At 34.1% G+C, this 18,167-nt stretch overlaps 1 protein-coding gene across 1 annotated transcript in view; it reads right to left on the bottom strand.

Annotated features, from left to right (window-relative positions):
* RALGAPA2 (Ral GTPase activating protein catalytic subunit alpha 2) overlaps nt 1-18,167 on the bottom strand; it is a 309,855-nt gene that overhangs the window by 180,498 nt on the left and 111,190 nt on the right. The window contains 4 exon segments of the mRNA XM_079124240.1: nt 4,345-4,442; nt 6,985-7,119; nt 13,885-14,025; nt 17,706-17,870. Of these exon segments, the coding sequence (XP_078980366.1) occupies nt 4,345-4,442; nt 6,985-7,119; nt 13,885-14,025; nt 17,706-17,870 (539 nt within the window).

Raw genomic sequence — 18,167 nt, 5'->3', positions numbered from 1 at the left:
AGTGGTAATCAGCAAGTTCTATGTGCAGGAAAAGAAGCTGATTATAGCAGGCCATGCAGGGAAGCCACATGCAGAAGGAAAAAGGTAAGAAACACAGACCTTCTAAAAGAGGCAGCGGCCAGTGGGCTTTAACATGAGGTTTAGGACTTTTGACCTAACATTAACAAAATGAACAACTGTATGATCTAGATAATAGCTCACTGTGATTTAAAATCATTACTGGAAAGACAAGTCAAAAAGTTAACTGTGGGATAGATTAGAATGAAGAAGAAGATTGCTATAGAATGTTTATGATGATTCAAGAATGAGGGCATAAGCTTTCTGATAGTGGAAAAGGAGAAGAAACTAGAAATAAGAAAAATTCTGCAGTATGACAGGCTAGAGCTTATGATCAGGTGTATATAGGAGTGGAAGAAAATTAAATCACAAAAGGGCAGAGATCTAGGGGACAATGAGAAAGATGGTGACAAATGGAGAGAGGGAGAGAAGAGTGAAGAAAGGAAAGGAAGAAAGGAGGAAAGGAAGAAGGAAGGGAAGAACTTGAGAAAGTTTCTAACATTTTAATTCTTATCTTTGTGCTAAATATTCAAAGAGAATGTCTTATAAGTAGGGAACAAAAATTCAGCATTGGTGAGACAGAGAACACAGCCAGGAATAAAGATGTAAATTTAAGGTCCTCCACTCCAGAGGGTATTGCGGGGGGAATAAAAAGGACAAACAGTTAAACAACCTGGGATTCAATTAACCGATTAAAGGAATGAATATTAAATAAGCAAACAAATGAAAAAAGGAGGATCAAGAAAGTATCATTAAAAAACAGAATAATTACTAAACTAAAAAGAAGTTAAATAAAATACTTAGAAGACTAACATTATTTGAAAAAAAAAAAAAAAAAAGTATTACACAGACTAAACAAATAAACCCAGGACATCTCCTTAATTGCAAAGCAGAAAGTGAACTTTTTTTGCTTCTGACTGCATGAAAGAAAAATACCACACAACTTTAGAACTAGATCTTACATAAAAATTTTGGTTGCAATTTAGAGCTCACAGGAAGTAAACCTCCAAGACAGCCACATGCTCCCTCAAAGGGACCAGAAAACAGGGTAGTGAAATGGGGTTATTGTGAGGGCAAATTCAATATTACCATTGCCAGAGGCAAAAGGGGCCAACACTCCAAGATCAAAATACCACTCCCCGATTGGAAGAAGATCCAAATGCTAACACTGAGCTGGTGAACATTCATTTACTTAGACTTCCAGGTGTTCCTCATATTAAGATCAGTCAGCTGGGAACTCCCAATCAAAGATTACCAAGTAGCATAGGAAATAAACCACAAGGTCTAAGAGTCTTAAAAATAACAAATATCAGATTTCGAATATCAGATAAAGAATTTAGAATTATAATTTGTGAACACTTTAAAGGAATAAAAGATGGGAATCATAAAAATGGTGAAGCAACAAGAGATTATTAGAGATTACAAGACATACTTGAGAAGAACCAACTTAAAGTTTGAAGCAAAATATATACTTGCTGGGCTAAAAAGCTCAGTGGAAGTATTAAAGAGTGGACTAAAGAAAGAGTTATTGAACTAATGAAAGACAGAGAAATGATCAGAATGTGCCCAGAGAGCCAAAGAGAATGGAAAATATGAAGTTTTGGAGCTTAACAGGGGCTGGGGTTGTGGCTCAGTGGTACAGCACTTGCCTAGCATGTGTGAGGCACTGAGTTCAAGTCAGCACCACATATAAATAAAATAAAGGTCTATCAACATCTACAAAATATTTACAAAATATTTTTAAAAATTCACATCCCTACCTCTAAAAAAAAAAAAAAAAGAGCTCAAGAAACATGAGAGACAGAATGAGAAATTACAATTTCTATCCAGAATTCTAGAAAAAAGAATTTTTTTAAAAAGTGGCAATATTTGAAGAAATGATTATCAAGAATGTTCCCCAAATGACAGAAGACAAGCATGTAGAGATGCATGGTGCACAGCACATACCAAAAAGAACAAATGTGTAAACCCAAATAAACCTATACCTAAAAATACCCAAAGAAACCTATACCTAAAAATACGCTATAGTGAAACTGAAGGACAAGGACAAAGAATAGCAAGAAACAACAACTAGACAGGATGGAAGACTTCTCACTAGCAACAATGAAAAGACAAAAGACAACAGAAACATAGCTTCCATTAAAAAAGTAGGGGGTGAATAATAGTAATTAAAATTCATTGTGGGACTGGAGTTGTAGCTCAGTTGTATAGCGCTCGCCTAGCATGTGTATTCTCAGCACCACATGAAAATGAATAGATAAGATAAAGGTATCATGTCCATCTACAACTGAAAAAAAAAACTATAAACAATACTGTGGTACTGTCAGAGAGACAAAACAACCAAAGAATAAAGATAAATACACAATGAAGGTTTACATACCTAGGAAATAGCATACATGAGAGACAGTATTTCAGCTCAATAAATGAAAACGGATTCATCTAAATTGAGACCTGGGGCAGTTATTATGAGGGAAAAAATGAAACTGGGTACCTATCTCTATCCATATACAAGAATCAATTCCTGATGGGTGAAAGACTTAAATATATAGAGCAAAACTCAAACACTTATAGAATACTACACTTATATAAGGTAGCATTTTTTTCCACTGTGTAGTTGAGATTTTTAAAAACTTGATAAAAACCTATCCATAAAAATGATAGAGAATATTAAAATGAAGGATTTTTGTTCATCAAAAGGTACCACAGAGAGAATGGAAATATAAGCCACACATTGGAAGAAGATATTTACTATAAACATAACCAAAATAGGATCGATACCAGACAATACAAAGAACTAGTACAAATAAGGGGGAAAAAAAAAGACAATAGGTAAATGACAAAAGACAGCAGTAGGCACTGCACAGATGAAACACAAATGACCAATCAACATGGAAAGACTTCAAACTTTATTGGTAACCTGAGAAATGCAAAAAACAGATGTTATTTTCACCCACATGGGACCCATAAAATTTTTTTAAATTTGTAACTAGAAAAGTTTTGGCAAAATTGTGAATCAATGGGAATTCCTCACACTGCTCACAGAAATAAAGCATACAATACTTTGGAATTTAGGTCTTATCTTGTATATAACACTCTTTTATTGTATAATTTATTAATAATTCCACTCTCAGATGGCCATCATAGTGAAAACCTTAAACATGTAGATCTTGAAACACATACAAGAATGTGGATAACTGCAGTTTTCCTAAAAACAAAAAGCTGGAAACAGTCTAAATGCCCATTAATACAAGGATGGAAAAATAAAATGATGGCGTATTCCAAAGAAAATTTTAAGAATTATTGCAATATGCCACAATGTGGATAAATCACAGAAACATACAACTGAGAGAACAAGGCAACTGTACTACTACAGAACACTTTACAAAAACTTTCAAAAATAAGGAAAACTGAAGAATACATTGTTTGAAGATACATATATGGCAAAACGATAGAACAAAGTAAGGGACTGATACATACAAAGCCAAGGTAATGCCACTATCTGAGGGGAAGTAGCAGGAAGAGGGGACAAAGAAGGAACTTAAAAGACCAAAGCAATAACACAGGGAATATCATGGTTCTAAGATGGGTGATGGGCTTGTGGGTATGTATTTCATTGTTGAAAACAGAAATATTTATAAGTAAGCTAGTATTTTTAAGCATAAAGAAACAAGGAATTTAACAATGGTTATTTTTCCAAACAGAAGGAGTAAGAAGGCCTTCCTTTTTAATTTTGTACCTTTCTGTGACATATGAGTTTTCTGTAAATATATATTACATTTAAAAAAATGAATGGGGTCATGTATGTAAATGAGTTATGGGGTGTTTAAATTTTCTTCTTTACACTTTGTATTTCTTTATATTTGAATAAGGGCTACGTGGGTGACTTTCCCCCTGCCAAAAGGAACCATAACAGATCTTTGTGAATATTCACTTAACTAGTAACTCAGATCAGGTGGTGGCTGCTATTACCCAAAACAACGTCAGGAAGGGGGAATCTGAAATGCAAGTTCTACAGGCAAGCATATCTACTTAAAAATATATAGTGCCACATACAGACTAGACAGTAAATTTCATTTCATGGTCATTTTTTTCACCATTTTTGTAGTATGACTATCATTTTACTTATGAAAGCAAGCAAAACCTGAAATGATTTAAAGGTCATTTGGGCTGATAATTCATATAAGTAGGAAAAATAATTTAAATATCACCATCACCAATAAATTCATTTACTGTACAATAATTAGTTTGTTTTTAATGACAAGCTGATATGCTTTAAAAAAATCTTACTGTTATTCCTTCATGTTCTCTCTTCAAATGTCCTTTATTCTCTTGAATAGCCCTGGGATCTGAAGAACTCAAATTCTGTGCATTTTCTACCTTTTGACCTAGAGATTTGGTGGGGAAAAAAGTCAACAGAAGGAATGTTTCAGAAGGTAAATTAGAAAACAATTTTTCTATATAAATAACTATCAAATTACTTATATAGAATGAGAACTCTATATACTGCTGGCAGAAATATTATAGTACAACCACTTGGAAAAATAGGTATTACCTTGTAAGGAAAAACATTTTTATTGCATAATTCATTATTCCACTCCTAGATATGCAATCTACCCTAAGATACCCAAAAGCATGAGTTATGGGTTTGACAAACTGGTAGCACAGGGTCAAATCACATTAAAGACCCGGTCTCTGGACCACAGAAGGCCTCAGTTACAGAAGACTCAATGCTGTTCACTGTGGCCCAGGGCCTCATTTAGCCATACCATTAGCATAGGAGACCTTAGGAAAGGTAGCTGCCTGAATTGCCAACAGATAAACCAACAATGAAGAAAGGAAGAGTTGGAAGGAGACTTCTTGGGACTTAAAATGAAGACTGACTAGAGAAAGCACAAAGAGTTTCAGTAATAAAAAAGGGAATATCACCATAAATCCCATAAACATTTTAAAAGGCCACAAGAGGATTTTATGAATAATCTGGGGCCAAGAAATGTGAAAATAAATATGAATTGAACAAATTTTCATTAAAACATAATTATCAAAATTATAACAAGGAAAATCTGAATAGCCCTATAATTTGTAAAAATGTTTTATTTTTAAGTTTTTTAATTGCCAAAAGTATATATATTTATCAAGTATAACATGATATTTTAAAATATGCATACAATGTGGGATGGCTAAATTGAGTTAATTAACATGCATCACTTCACATACTTTTTTTGTGTAAGAGTACTTAAAAAGAGTACTTTCTTAGCAATTTTCAAGAATACTATACATTGTTTTTAACTATCATTGCCATATTGTACAACAGATTTTAAAAAACTTATTCCTTCTCCCTTAAGTAAAATTTTGTTAAAATGTGAATATTTTAAACTCTTATTATGAGAAAATTCCAGGAAACTGAGAGAGTCCCCAAATATTTAAGGAAAATAGTGATAATTTTTTTTTTTTTTTTTCTTTCAGTGCTGTGGATCAAATCCAGGGTCTTAAGCATGTTAGTCAGGCACTATACCACTGAACTATATCCCCAGCCCTGATAATAATAATTTTATACAAAATCTTTAAAAGAGTAGAAAATCTTTCAGAAAATACATTTTTCTCAGTTTTTTTTTTGTTTGTTTGTTTGTTTGTTTTTACTGCATTTTCTTATTTCAAGAGTATTCCTAAGAGGGAACACTTCCCTACACATTTGATGAGACTAGCATGACCTTGATATTGAGATATAACTTGTTAATTGTGACAGTTTGACATATTTGACTCCATGGAAATGTTATAGGCCAGGCTATATGGGCAATGACTAAACAGACTCCATATTGCTCTGAGACTCCATGTTACATAGGAAATGCTTCTCCCATGGGAATGCCCGGTATCTGTACCCATCAACAGCTGTTTGGCATGACTTGTTTGGCAATACCAAATGACAAAATGGCAATTCTTGTATAATAAAATATTGTTCTTTTTGATTCCTAGTTTCCTAAACAATGTACCACGTTAACAGTGATGTCAACAGTGATTGTTTAGATGTTAGTAACCATTCTTTAGTTTGTACCTAAGTAAGGTCATTTTGATTCAATTCCCCCTCTGCTAATGATTTCAGATTCCATGATGTTATTTTGTAATTTTGAATCATTGCAATAGACACTTATGATTGATGTACTGATTTATGGCATAAGAACCTCTGCAACTCTATGGTTGGGGCTGTTCTCCCAATAGCCATTTTTGGGACATTGTGTGAGACAGTCAGCTGGCCGGCTTAATAAAGACTCTCAAATTTGGACTTCTCAGTGGTGATCGATCTGTTCTTAAGTTGCGCCCCATAATATTAATAAATAAGATAGGTTTGTTTCTTAATTAACTTAATGACACTAAATTGGAATGACAGGAATTTTTATTGATTATATATGAACTTTAAACGTGTTCTCACTGTAAAATGCACTATTAACTGTTAACACGGTTGAATCACCTGCCTCTTTGTTTTCTCCACCCTATTTCTGCTGAAAGTTGTTGGCAAAACCATGTACACAAATGCTACTGCACTGTCTAGAAGTTGTTAGTAAACTTTTTCAGAGTTTACTGTCAGCTTTCCATTCTCATTTTCAACTTCCACAGCATTTCTCACAGCCCATTCCCTACTTCCCCTCTTGCTGCCTCCCTGCCTTCTACCTAATGTGCTATTCCTTCTGAATTTTGTCTGGGAATATTTTCTGCCTTCCTCTTCCTCTAGTCATTTGCTGAACTTGATAAATTTTAGAGAAATATATTAAATAATGAGAACATTTCATTACATCCTTTCATTACATCCTTATAATCAAAAAGTAAATTCCCTCAAAATATATTCAGAATAAATGTAGAAAGCAATACTCTCTGCAGCTCCCCACCTTCAACCAGAATCTATATTCTGTATTAATAACTGAAGAAACCACATACCCTGAGAAGAATCCAAGTACAGTGGCTCAGTGATGTCAGACGTGCTGCTGCTCCGGAGGACCTGTTGCTGTCCCACCAGGAGATGACCGGACTCAGCTGCAGGTATATTTTCTGATTGTTGACACTCCTCCACTTCTGTGAGCATTAACACAAAACATGCAGGATTGTAGTTCAAGATTTCTAAAAAATATTTTCACCATTTAAAACAATTTGTTTAAAAAATTAAGTTGTAGATATTTTCCACAAAAATTTTGCAGTAAGATAATCTACATTTATACCATCAAGTTTCCTAACCTTGTTAACACTAATATTCCACTCCAATAATACATTTTCCTTTTAAGTTCTGCTAAGTTTTTGATTTTTAAATCCAAGTAAAGGGTGGGAGGGTAGTGAAAGCCACAAAAATGGCTGGGAGTTGTAAGTCACTTGAAATTTCAGGGGCAGAAAGAAAAGAAAGATCCAGTGACTTGGGAGATGCACAGAGAGGACAGTTTATATATGAGCATAGTAGAAAGTGATACATACACACACACACACACACACACACACACACACACACACTAAGGGAAGATGAAAGAAAACAAGAGTTTCAACTGTGCTATTCCTTTTACCAGAAAAATTAATAACTGTCTAAAACAAAACTCTGTTTAATGGTTTATATCACTAAAGTACAAAAAGATCCCTTGCTATATTTATAGACCAAATACATATGTGACACATAATAAAAAAAAAACAGCTGAGTACTGATTACTGGATAATCTCTGCTAGGATTATTACTAACTATATTGCTCTGGAGAAAGAGTTCCTCTTAGTTTATTTCTAAAATGCATAATTCATTTTAATCTCTAAAGGCCACCCAAGGCCCTAGGACAACCACTCCACTTTCTCTCTCTAGAGTCAGGGTTTTGAGGTTGCATCATCTTTTATCTAGGTCATTTTAATCTTCTAACTAGTCACTGTTCCCTTCTTTTTGCCACCCTCATATCTGTAGGTGGGCTCCAGAGAGGTGCCTCTAAAACAAAGGTCTATCTGTACCACTCCTCTTAAAACCCTGTGAGACCCTCTATCATCACAGGGTCAAACCTGTGTTTGTTGGGGTAAACAGAGGCTTCTAGATTATATCACCCCACATAATGATCCCCCCACCACCGCCCCCACACAAAGAACAGGTACTCTCTTTATTCTCAGCAATAGGACCAACTTGGTACCTTCTGATCTCTTCCTCCTGCTCTTCACTCCCTATGTTAACTCTAGCCATATTCCCTTGCCCCTCTTGTCTATGCTGCTATGGGCACATCCCCCTATAGGTCTTGCTATGTGGCTATGCATAAGCTCCGCTGTTCTGTTCCTCACCACACTCTATGTATTCACTGATGTAGTTATAAAATTTTACATCCACATAATCATGACATCATATATTCTAAAATTTTTAATCAACTCAAGTTTCACTGTTACTAAGAAGAGACTGATCAAAATTCAGTCTGTATTATCTTACCTGGCTGTGTCACCCAGTTCCTCACTTGAAATGGATACTCACTGCCAGTGAGCCACCCTCTGTATAGCTCTATAATCCAAGCAATAAGCCAAAATGATGGCTCACCCCAACCATGAAACTGTATACATGATGATGCTAAGTTTAACATGCAGGAATTCTACAAAGGGTTGCTGCTTTATTTTTTCTATCCAAATGAAAATTCCATTTAATATTATACTGATACAATTATAAGACTTCAAAACTATGAAACTGTTGTTATCCTTCACTTAAGATTCAAAGTTCCAGATCACAGTCTAAATGTGGATGCTGATAGGAAGCTGAGCTTGGAGTGCAGGAAAACATAGGCTAAGGTTCCAAGAAAAGACAGACTCATTAATTAAAGTCTCATCTTTCCCAGATTGTCTTTGCCTCCCCACTTAAGTAGCCAAGCACTGATCATTTTTCCACAGAGAAGTACGGGGCAGATGTGTAATTTAAAAAAAAAAATCTATCTACACATCCCAAATCACAGCTAGACTCTGTTTACACATCTCCTTCTAGAGTCTTTAGCATTAGACAATCAAAAACACATAATACCATGAATCCAGTCCTTCATCTATCTTCTTTCATTGTTTATTATAATTATGCAAGATGTGGAAACCTTTTAGAAAGAAAATATATTTGTTAATGAACATTCTTTGAAATTCGATATCAGTAGAGGGAGCCCAAGAGCTTCCTAACTTTCTAAAATATAATTAGCCAGTGCCCATTTTTATGGATGGTGGGAAGAGCAGTGGGTTTAGTAGCAGTGGGTTTTATTCTCTTAATTTGATGCCAAAACTGGTAGATGTTGCTTTCTGGGCTATGAGCAGAAGCAAATAAGAGCTAAGCCAACACTGGCAGCATCCTTCTAAAGATAAAGAACACCACCATCTGGTGGGATACAATACAGCCACAGCACCATCCCTTCCAAATTAGAGTGTCCCCACTGGTCCTCAACATAGCAGACGGATGAAGCGCCTGCCACCACCAGCTGGTCTGTCTTCCCAACAGGCTGGCCTAATGCAGCTTTTAAAGCTTTGTTTTTGCAAAACTGTCAGGAGGGACTTCTCAAATGGAGAAAGCCCAAGCTGTAGAAATAACCGGAAGTGGCAGGGGCGGGAGTATCAGCGACTGGAGTGGAAGAAAGGGGACAGTCATAATGCCAAGTGCACTTGTTGTGTTGTCAGGGCCCTGAGCTACTCCTATAGTGGACTATTGTATGAAACACGGTAGGAAAAAAAGAATTTTCAATTATTCTTATCACACAACTTAAATCCAATTTTGTTTTGTAAGTATACATAATTTCTTGGACTTTTTTCATTCTTTGCACTAAGTACACACTCAATCCATGCTTCATATACATGGACAAATGAATGATAAAACATATTCATGATGCCTTTCTTTTTTAACAGTTCTTGGGCTCCCTCTGCTGGCATTTCATTTGTTAAGAAAGGGCTATCTGTACTAAAGTTGCTCCCATTCTATGGTATCAGCTGTAACAGTTGTTCTTTCATAAGAAATGAAAATCACTTTAACACTGATAGGAAAATATCAAGATATGGGATTATCTGATATTCAAAGGTAAAAATAATGATCTTCATTATATAAAAATTACATGATAAATCTTAGATCTAATGCATCTTCTGTTTTAAATGTCACACAATAACTGTTTTGAATCACTTCAAAGAACTGAATTCTGGCTCAATTTACCAATTCATTTACTGTCTCTAAAGCCTAGCTAATCCCAATAACCCAAAATTTAAAACTACAAACTTTCCTGTCTTTTGATGGTATAAATTACACAATACCATTACTAAACCTTTGCTTCTTAAAGCTCTATTCAAAACATCAAAAAAATGACCAGTAAAGGATCACTTAATTTTTTTCCCACTGAGAAGAGTCAGCATGATGAAATTAAACCAAGTATGTAAGCTCTTCATTAACTTCTATTTTTTTCCAGACATCTGAATAATTTTCAAAGTAATTCACAAACTCTTTAAAGTAAGGCTGTCTTAATCAATCTTATTAAATGGAATGAGGCTCATTTTTTGCTAATCAAAATTCTGGGTTCTAATTATCCTCATACAAGGTTGTTTAAGCAAAAAAAGTGTAATTTCCTCATTTTAAAAACATTGTGCATGATACCAACTTAGCCTTATAAGAAGCACAGTAGGTATACATTCACTCAACACTGAGGTTTCTCACAAGTCAAGCTTTCCAAAAATTAGGCCAGGTCCTAACAAACAATGAGCATTTCCACAGAGCCTTCTGATAAGATGCAGAAGCAACTAAGTGAGCCTTCCCATTAGGTCCCATAAGTCTTTTTAGAATGAAGGAAGATGGCTGATCCTCTAATTACTACTAATATAATATTCCCAAAAGAAAAATAAAATCTACCATCTGCACAGCCTGTGCAGACTGATAAATGACCCAACATAAAAAGCAGATTAAATGGCAAAACAGCTACAAGAAACTTCCCACGAAGGAAAAAGAAAAAAGAAAAAGGGTGTGTGTGTGTGTGTGTGTGTGTGTGTGTGTGTGTGTGTAACCCAAACTACCAGGCCTACTTCCCAGGAGTGTGTGTGTGTAATGTAGCTATTCAGCTATTTATATTAATAGAAACAACAGTCCCAAAATAAGAACACCACATCTTTTCCCAACAAATACAAATAACTCTACTAAAATTGTGTAGAGAGTCCCAAAAGAGAGTCCGAAGAGTCCCCAAAGAGAGTCCCCAAAGGATCAAAGTAAATGTAACTGTGGTTGAAGGTAATTCTCTTTTGCTTATGTAACTAAAATAATTTTTTGAGTTGACTGGTCACAGACTGAAAACAAAAACAAGAACTATTACCTTAAGTGAAAATAAAATTAGCAATTATTGATATGGTAAGGAACTCGTGATCGGAAAATAAAATTAAATATGTTTGCATGTTATCTAGCATAGATTAGCAGTATATGCCCATGTACTGGGATTTAATTGGAGCACAAATTCTCTAATGTGCCAACCAGTGGAGAGTGCACACTCTAAAACTGAGGACTGATATACACTGCTTTTGGCCCCATCTCCTAACAGGACAGTCATAAAGGACAATGACATTCAATGACATCATTTTAAGCAATAAAGAACAATTGGCATCAGACAGAAAGAAGCTTGATACTGCAGTTGCCAGATCCGAAGAGAGCAGGTTGTTCTCAAAGTCACCATGCCTTAAGTCATTTCACTGTATGTGCTATAAAACCAGGAACAAGAATGGCAAAGGCACAACAATAAAGAGCCAGACAAGTCTTCTTCATTTCATCCTACATCAGTGTTTACCCTTAGCTCTACTGGTATTTGGGGCCTGACAGTTCTTTATTGTGGGGCTAGCCTGTATATTGTAGGATGTTTAGGAGTGCCCCTGACTTCCACCCACCAGGTGCCAGTAACACTATCTCACTGTGACAACCAAAAGTATCTCCAGACATTGCCCAAACTGTCCCCAGTTGAGAATCATTGCTCTAAACATTCAACTTCTGTTGGAACTGTTTATATAGGAACCAAGAATCTGAGTAAAATAAAATGCAATGCTGAGTGACAACAAAAGCTTCTAAAATGAAGTCACTCACAAGAAGAGATTTTTGTGAAATTATTCTACAAAAAATAAAATTAGTAAAAAATTAAAGTGAAACAATATGGAAATTAAACAGACTGTAAAACAATACTGTTCACCATGAAAAAAAATCTTATTGGGTATGGAGCAGCCAAATAGGAAGTAAACTTGCTTAAAGTATTTTATTAATCACCTCTAACCAGTAGTATTTTCTGGAAAACCAAATAAGCAGTTAATACTCATTAGTAACTTAACCAATGGATAGCCATTTCCCCATGTACCATTCTTAACTTTTTCACCATCAATATTTATTAGAGATAGAGCTATTTAAGAAATGTTAAGTCATCAGTATCAGTAAAACTAACTTCTTCCTTCATAGTCTATAAGTGAAATAATATGGTGTTATTTTACATAACCATCACTCAACTTTAGCTTTAATTTTGTTATTTTGCTTTAGATAAAGCAATTTTTGAAATTTGTTCTCTTTAGATATACATGACAGCACAGTATATTTTGGCATGTCACACATACATAGAGTATAACTTCTCATTATTGTGGTTGTGCATGATGTGGGGTTACACTGGTTGTGCATTCATATATGAACATAGGAAAGTTATGTCCAATTCATTCTACTTTTATTTTGTTTGTCAAACTACAGAATGACATGATTTAGTGTAATAGAAAGCCACAATTAGGCTATCTTCAATATTTAAAAATACTAATCTATATACCAGATTTCTGAAAATTAAGAAAAGCATGAAAATATTTCCCTCTTTGATAAAAAGAATGTTTATCTCAGAGTCACTGAAAAGTATCTAGACATAGATTTAATAATTCTCTGTAGGAAAGTAAATCTTTTTTACTTTCCTACAGAAAGTGGGTAGGCCAATAATCACTTTGATACTCTAATATGTTTTTTAATTGACACACAATTACACATATATATGATATGCAATGTGATGTCCTGATTCATATACACAGTGGATAATGATCAGACCTGAATAATTAGCATATCTATCAAATAAAAGTTTAAACTTTTATAATTTCTTTATGATGAATACATTTAAATTCCTCTCTGCTAGCTATTCTGAGATATTTTTAACTGTATTCACCCTACTGTGCCAGGTGCTGCAACATCTTAATAAATCAAAAACCACATTTTGAGTAAACCACACAAGACTAATTTCAATTTCATCTGGCTAAAGTCCAGTAACAAATGTGTGCTTTGTAAATTAGCGCTTTTTAATTTTTAGGTTTTTTTAGCTTAATTATCAGTATGGATCTACATAAACTGATGATTGCTTTATATATGAATTACTTTTACATATGACTTATCTCTAAGGAAGTGATGCCTGCATAATTTTCCAGTTTATTGATATTTTCGAAAGGTGCAGTTAGCATTCTAACATTGACATGCTCAAAACTTTTGTAAAATTTTATGAAAACTCCCTTACTTTCTATCAGCACTCTACAGAAGACACAGGAAGGCAGGCAGCATCATATTTGCCCCTGTTAAAAACTATGAGCTAAAAAAATCTTTCCATCCTTCTTAATTGTGAATGCAAGACCAGTGATATTACAGAAATTTTTCTTGCCCAATCAACTAAACTTCTAAACTACTAAACTTCTAACTACATAAAAATAATTACTAATATTCACTGGTCTTTAATGCAAGTGCAATGAATGGTCAGGCACCCATAAGTGATGTGTAGGTATTAACAAAGGAAGCAAGCTCAGAGGCAAGAAGGAGGAGGTCGGAGACATTGATGGACACATGAGAGAGTGTTACAGTACCTGACAGCCTGTGAGAGCAAGAGGAGTAAGAGAGACCAGGTAAGAGAGCGCTCACGGTGTGAAGGAGGAGCGGGACGCTTTTAGTGGCAGGCAAAGCCTCAGAAAGGTGGACACAGTTGCTGATAGACTGGCTTCGCTTAGCTTCCAGGAGAGATAAAGTGATAATTATGTCAGAAGCATTATCAAGAACGTTCACTACTTTTTTATTATTATTTTTCTGGTCTCTCTTTAAACACTTCAAGGAGGTCATTTTAAACTTTAAAGGAAATCAGTATGAAGTACATTATTTAGTTGTTGTCTCAAAATACAGCCAACTTTCAGTCACCCTGATCACACAGAATAGACAATTCACAAAAAATCAATTTTACTTTGGAATGTTTCATATATTTAGCTTCTTTTTTTCTGTTGTGTATCAAATTCATATTTGGGTTGATTGCTCAGTCAGAATTTATAATCATTTTTCCCTTCCTAAAGGGCACACACAAAAAGACATAGTAAGAGAAATATGGCCTAAGACTAAAATTCTTCTACAAGTAATAAATAACTAAGAAATTGGTCTTCTGACAGCTGATTGTATTCAAAAGCAAATCATCTACTAGATTAGATATCCTAAAAGCTCAAGAATGCATGACAGCCAAATTGAACACTAAAAGATTTGGTATTTGAATAAAAGGTAAAATCTCCATTCAAGCTACCCTTTTGTATCATATTTCACACTTATTATATCCATACTTTATTAGTATTAACTCTATGATATTCTTAAGTTTTCTGTATACTGCTGGTCAAATAAATATTTGAGAAAAGGGACAGATACAGGAAGAGAACATGTTTCATATATATAAAACTCTATGATGTTCTTAAGTTTTCTGTATACTGCTGGTCAAATAAATATTTGAGAAAAGGGACAGATACAGGAAGAGAACATGTTTCATATATATATAAAACCAAAGTCAGCAAAAATCCATTTCATCCTTAGAATATAAATGCTGCTTTATTATTTTATATATCTTTTTAAATCATGAATGAAACAATACAAATAATAATGGCACATTTGTAAAAAGTGAAAAGAACTTTTTACTTTACCATTCCCTCTCCCATCCTTTGCCTATTAGAACTAGTAAAACAATGATCTGTAATCTGTAATGTGATTACACAATAATACACGTGTGTGAAGATAATATGTAAATGACAACCATCCATGTAAATATCAAACTCACTTCAAATTTCTTAGTAGATTTTGCTCATCTCTCAAAATGTTGGAAACTTTTGAGTGTTGTTTAAAAAGTCTTCCTTTTATAAATTAAATGCTTGTGCATTTCTCCAAAATTGATCACTAAATATTTTAGAAGTAATAAAATATAGGATAGTTTTGTTAAAATTAAGACTTGTTTTGATCATTCTCACATTTTAGGAATTCAAACTCATCATAATTTATACTTAGGAATAAAGTTTTCCTTTATAAGTCTTCCTTACTTAAGACTCCTTGCCAGGCCTTTTAAGTTTATCCTAGTACACTCTCTAAACTGTCATTTCTCCACCCTGCAACTGCTTATTTTATATTTCCCTCATGTCACCCACCATCAGTGATATTTTCTCTACCTAGGAAATTTGTGGGGGAAAATCATTATATAATACTCTAAAATTATTCTCTTATTGGAATTAGGGAAAAGACTTTCAAATGAATCTTCCATAATTACCATTACTATTAAAATGATTACTACTAAAACCAGAAAAAATCAACTTCATGAACTGGTATTTTCTCATAAAAATATGGCTTTCACAAAAACCAAATGCTACCACGAAAATATTTGGGATTTTTTTTTTTAAAGAAAGAATGAGTTTTTATATAACATAAAAATAAAGCTGAATGTCAGGTGTGGTTGTGCAGGTCTGTAATCCCCAGTGATCAGGAGGCTGAGGCAGAAGGATCACAAGTTCAAGGCCAGCCTCAGCAACTTAGCAAGACTCTGTCTCAAAATAAAATACAAAAAGGGCTGGAGATATAGCTCAGTGGTAGAGTGTTCCTGGTTCTAATCTCCAATACCAAAAATATAAAAATAAAGAAATAAAACTGAGTAAAATAACCAACATTTTAGTCCATGTAATTTTTCTTAAAAGCACAATAAATTAAAATCCTCAAAGACCATTGTTTTCAGACAAAACAACAATGACTCAGGATATTTTATAGTTTTTCAAAAAGTCAAATGCAATAAGAAAAAATATATGTTTATAGAGATTTATAAAGATGATAGATTTGTCCAGCTGAACAGCTTCATAATCTTTCAGTTATGGTTCCGATCTTCTAAAAATCTAATTAATCCTACAGAGACCAAGTTTACGGTTTTAAAAGATATGTTCTACAAATGATTTCACATCATTTAGTACAAGTACTTGATTTTCCAATGCCATGGCTTCTCAGACACCTGAAATTACTGATAAACATAACCTCACTGCCATTAATGCACTAAATATTTTCTAAAGAATGCTGGTGCCTCTATCATATTGTTGGTTTAAAATACCTGCTGCAAATTAAGATGCCATCTCTTCTGTGCCTATGTTTCAGTGAAGTAGTGTCATATGGAGCATGTGATGTGCAGTAGTTTGCTGCTTATTAAGATGTGAGAATAAAATTTTAAAATTATAATTTTTAATTTATTAAATTCACTTTTATTATAATTCAAGGATGCTATGGAAAGCAATAAGTCCGGGTAACTCAGGCAAGATGCCACCTTTGTCACAAACTTCTGATCTTTTTCTCTGAAGGATCCAATGGTAGAAGAAAGGAATGTGTAGGAATTGGACTGAAAAAGGACATCAGTGAATGGGCATCCTCAAAAATTGCCTGTTATCAGGAATTGGGTCTCTCCTCAGGAGAAAAAATGAAAGAAAGCAGAAGACTAAGAGGGATATGTAAATAAGGTGATAATTACCAGCAAATGCTATGGCAAAAAGTGTGAGAAAGCTAGGGTTAAGGCATAATATAATTTTCATAAAAATGCTAACAGGACGACCCTAAGCTTTTAGTAAGCACTGTAAAATATGTTCAACTTAAATGAATCTTAGTTTTATGGCTGAAGGATCTGATGATTTCCTAAAATCAATAAGCTGAATATCAATTGTGATTATATGGTTTTACTGATAATAAAAACTAAAGGAAACTGAAATATAGTTGGTTAAAATGTTAGGTACAGCCTCAGAGTTATTGGGGAAGAAGGAGCTTTATTTGTCTTTATTAAATATTGGATATAAGCTTCCTTTTAAAAGATTTCTCTTTATTTTAAGAGTAAAATGTTGAAAAACAATTCGATTAACTGGGAGCTCTTAGACAAGTTGTTAATTCAAATAGACTATAAAGACAACATCTACAGACATAAAAAGCTCAATTTTCCGGAGAAGCAAAAAATGAAATGTCTCCATCCAGTCCTGAAAACTAAGAATATTCTCTTTTTCTTTGCCAGAACCACTTACCACTCTCTTTAGATGAACACTGTTTAACAATGACAATAATGCAACTAATGATGGAATTGTTAGGAATCTACTTTTTTCAAGGTTCAAACAAAACCTCTATTTTCTCTACTTTGCACAAATATCTCATTCAGTATTACCATCTCCAGTTCTTTCACTAAGGAGAATTTGTACATATTGAAAACTGTGATCGGAAAAGCAAACCTGAGCAGAAAATTTAAAAGATACAGAGAATTTCATTTAATAAAGGCTCTAATATTTGAATTGAGTAGAATTTTAAAACATTGTATTCCTACAAACTTATTTCAGATAGCAATTAGATTTTAAAGAAATATTTAAATAAAATAAATGTTTACCAGTTGCTTTCTGGCGAACGATATTTCTTGCCTTCTCAACTCCTGGTGCTCCAGAAGTGGTGGCACTCCTAAATCGCATTGGCTCAGTCACATCTGGATGGCTCCGCCAGCTGAGAGAAAAAGATCTCCCCACAGTTGTCCCTTTTTGAGAATCTATAACACAGCCTGACAAATAACAAGGAGAGAAAAATAACTGAATTCATCATCGTTTATTTCATAGCCTATGCTGCTTAGCTAATGGCATACATACACACATATATATATATATATATATTATATATATATACACACACACACATATATATACACACACACTCACACACACACACACACACACACACACACACACACACACACACACAATGGAACATAATTAGCAGGTTTCCATGCTTCACATTAGGTAGTGTTTCCCTATACTTTCCCTATACTGCAATTTAGAGAGTTATTGTAAGTCAGTAGCCT

Source organism: Sciurus vulgaris (genome assembly GCF_902686455.1).
Source record: "Sciurus vulgaris genome assembly, chromosome: 2".
Lineage (NCBI taxonomy): Eukaryota > Metazoa > Chordata > Mammalia > Rodentia > Sciuridae > Sciurus > Sciurus vulgaris.
Note: the sequence above shows the minus strand (reverse complement) of the source record. Positions and strands in the feature narration are given on the sequence as shown.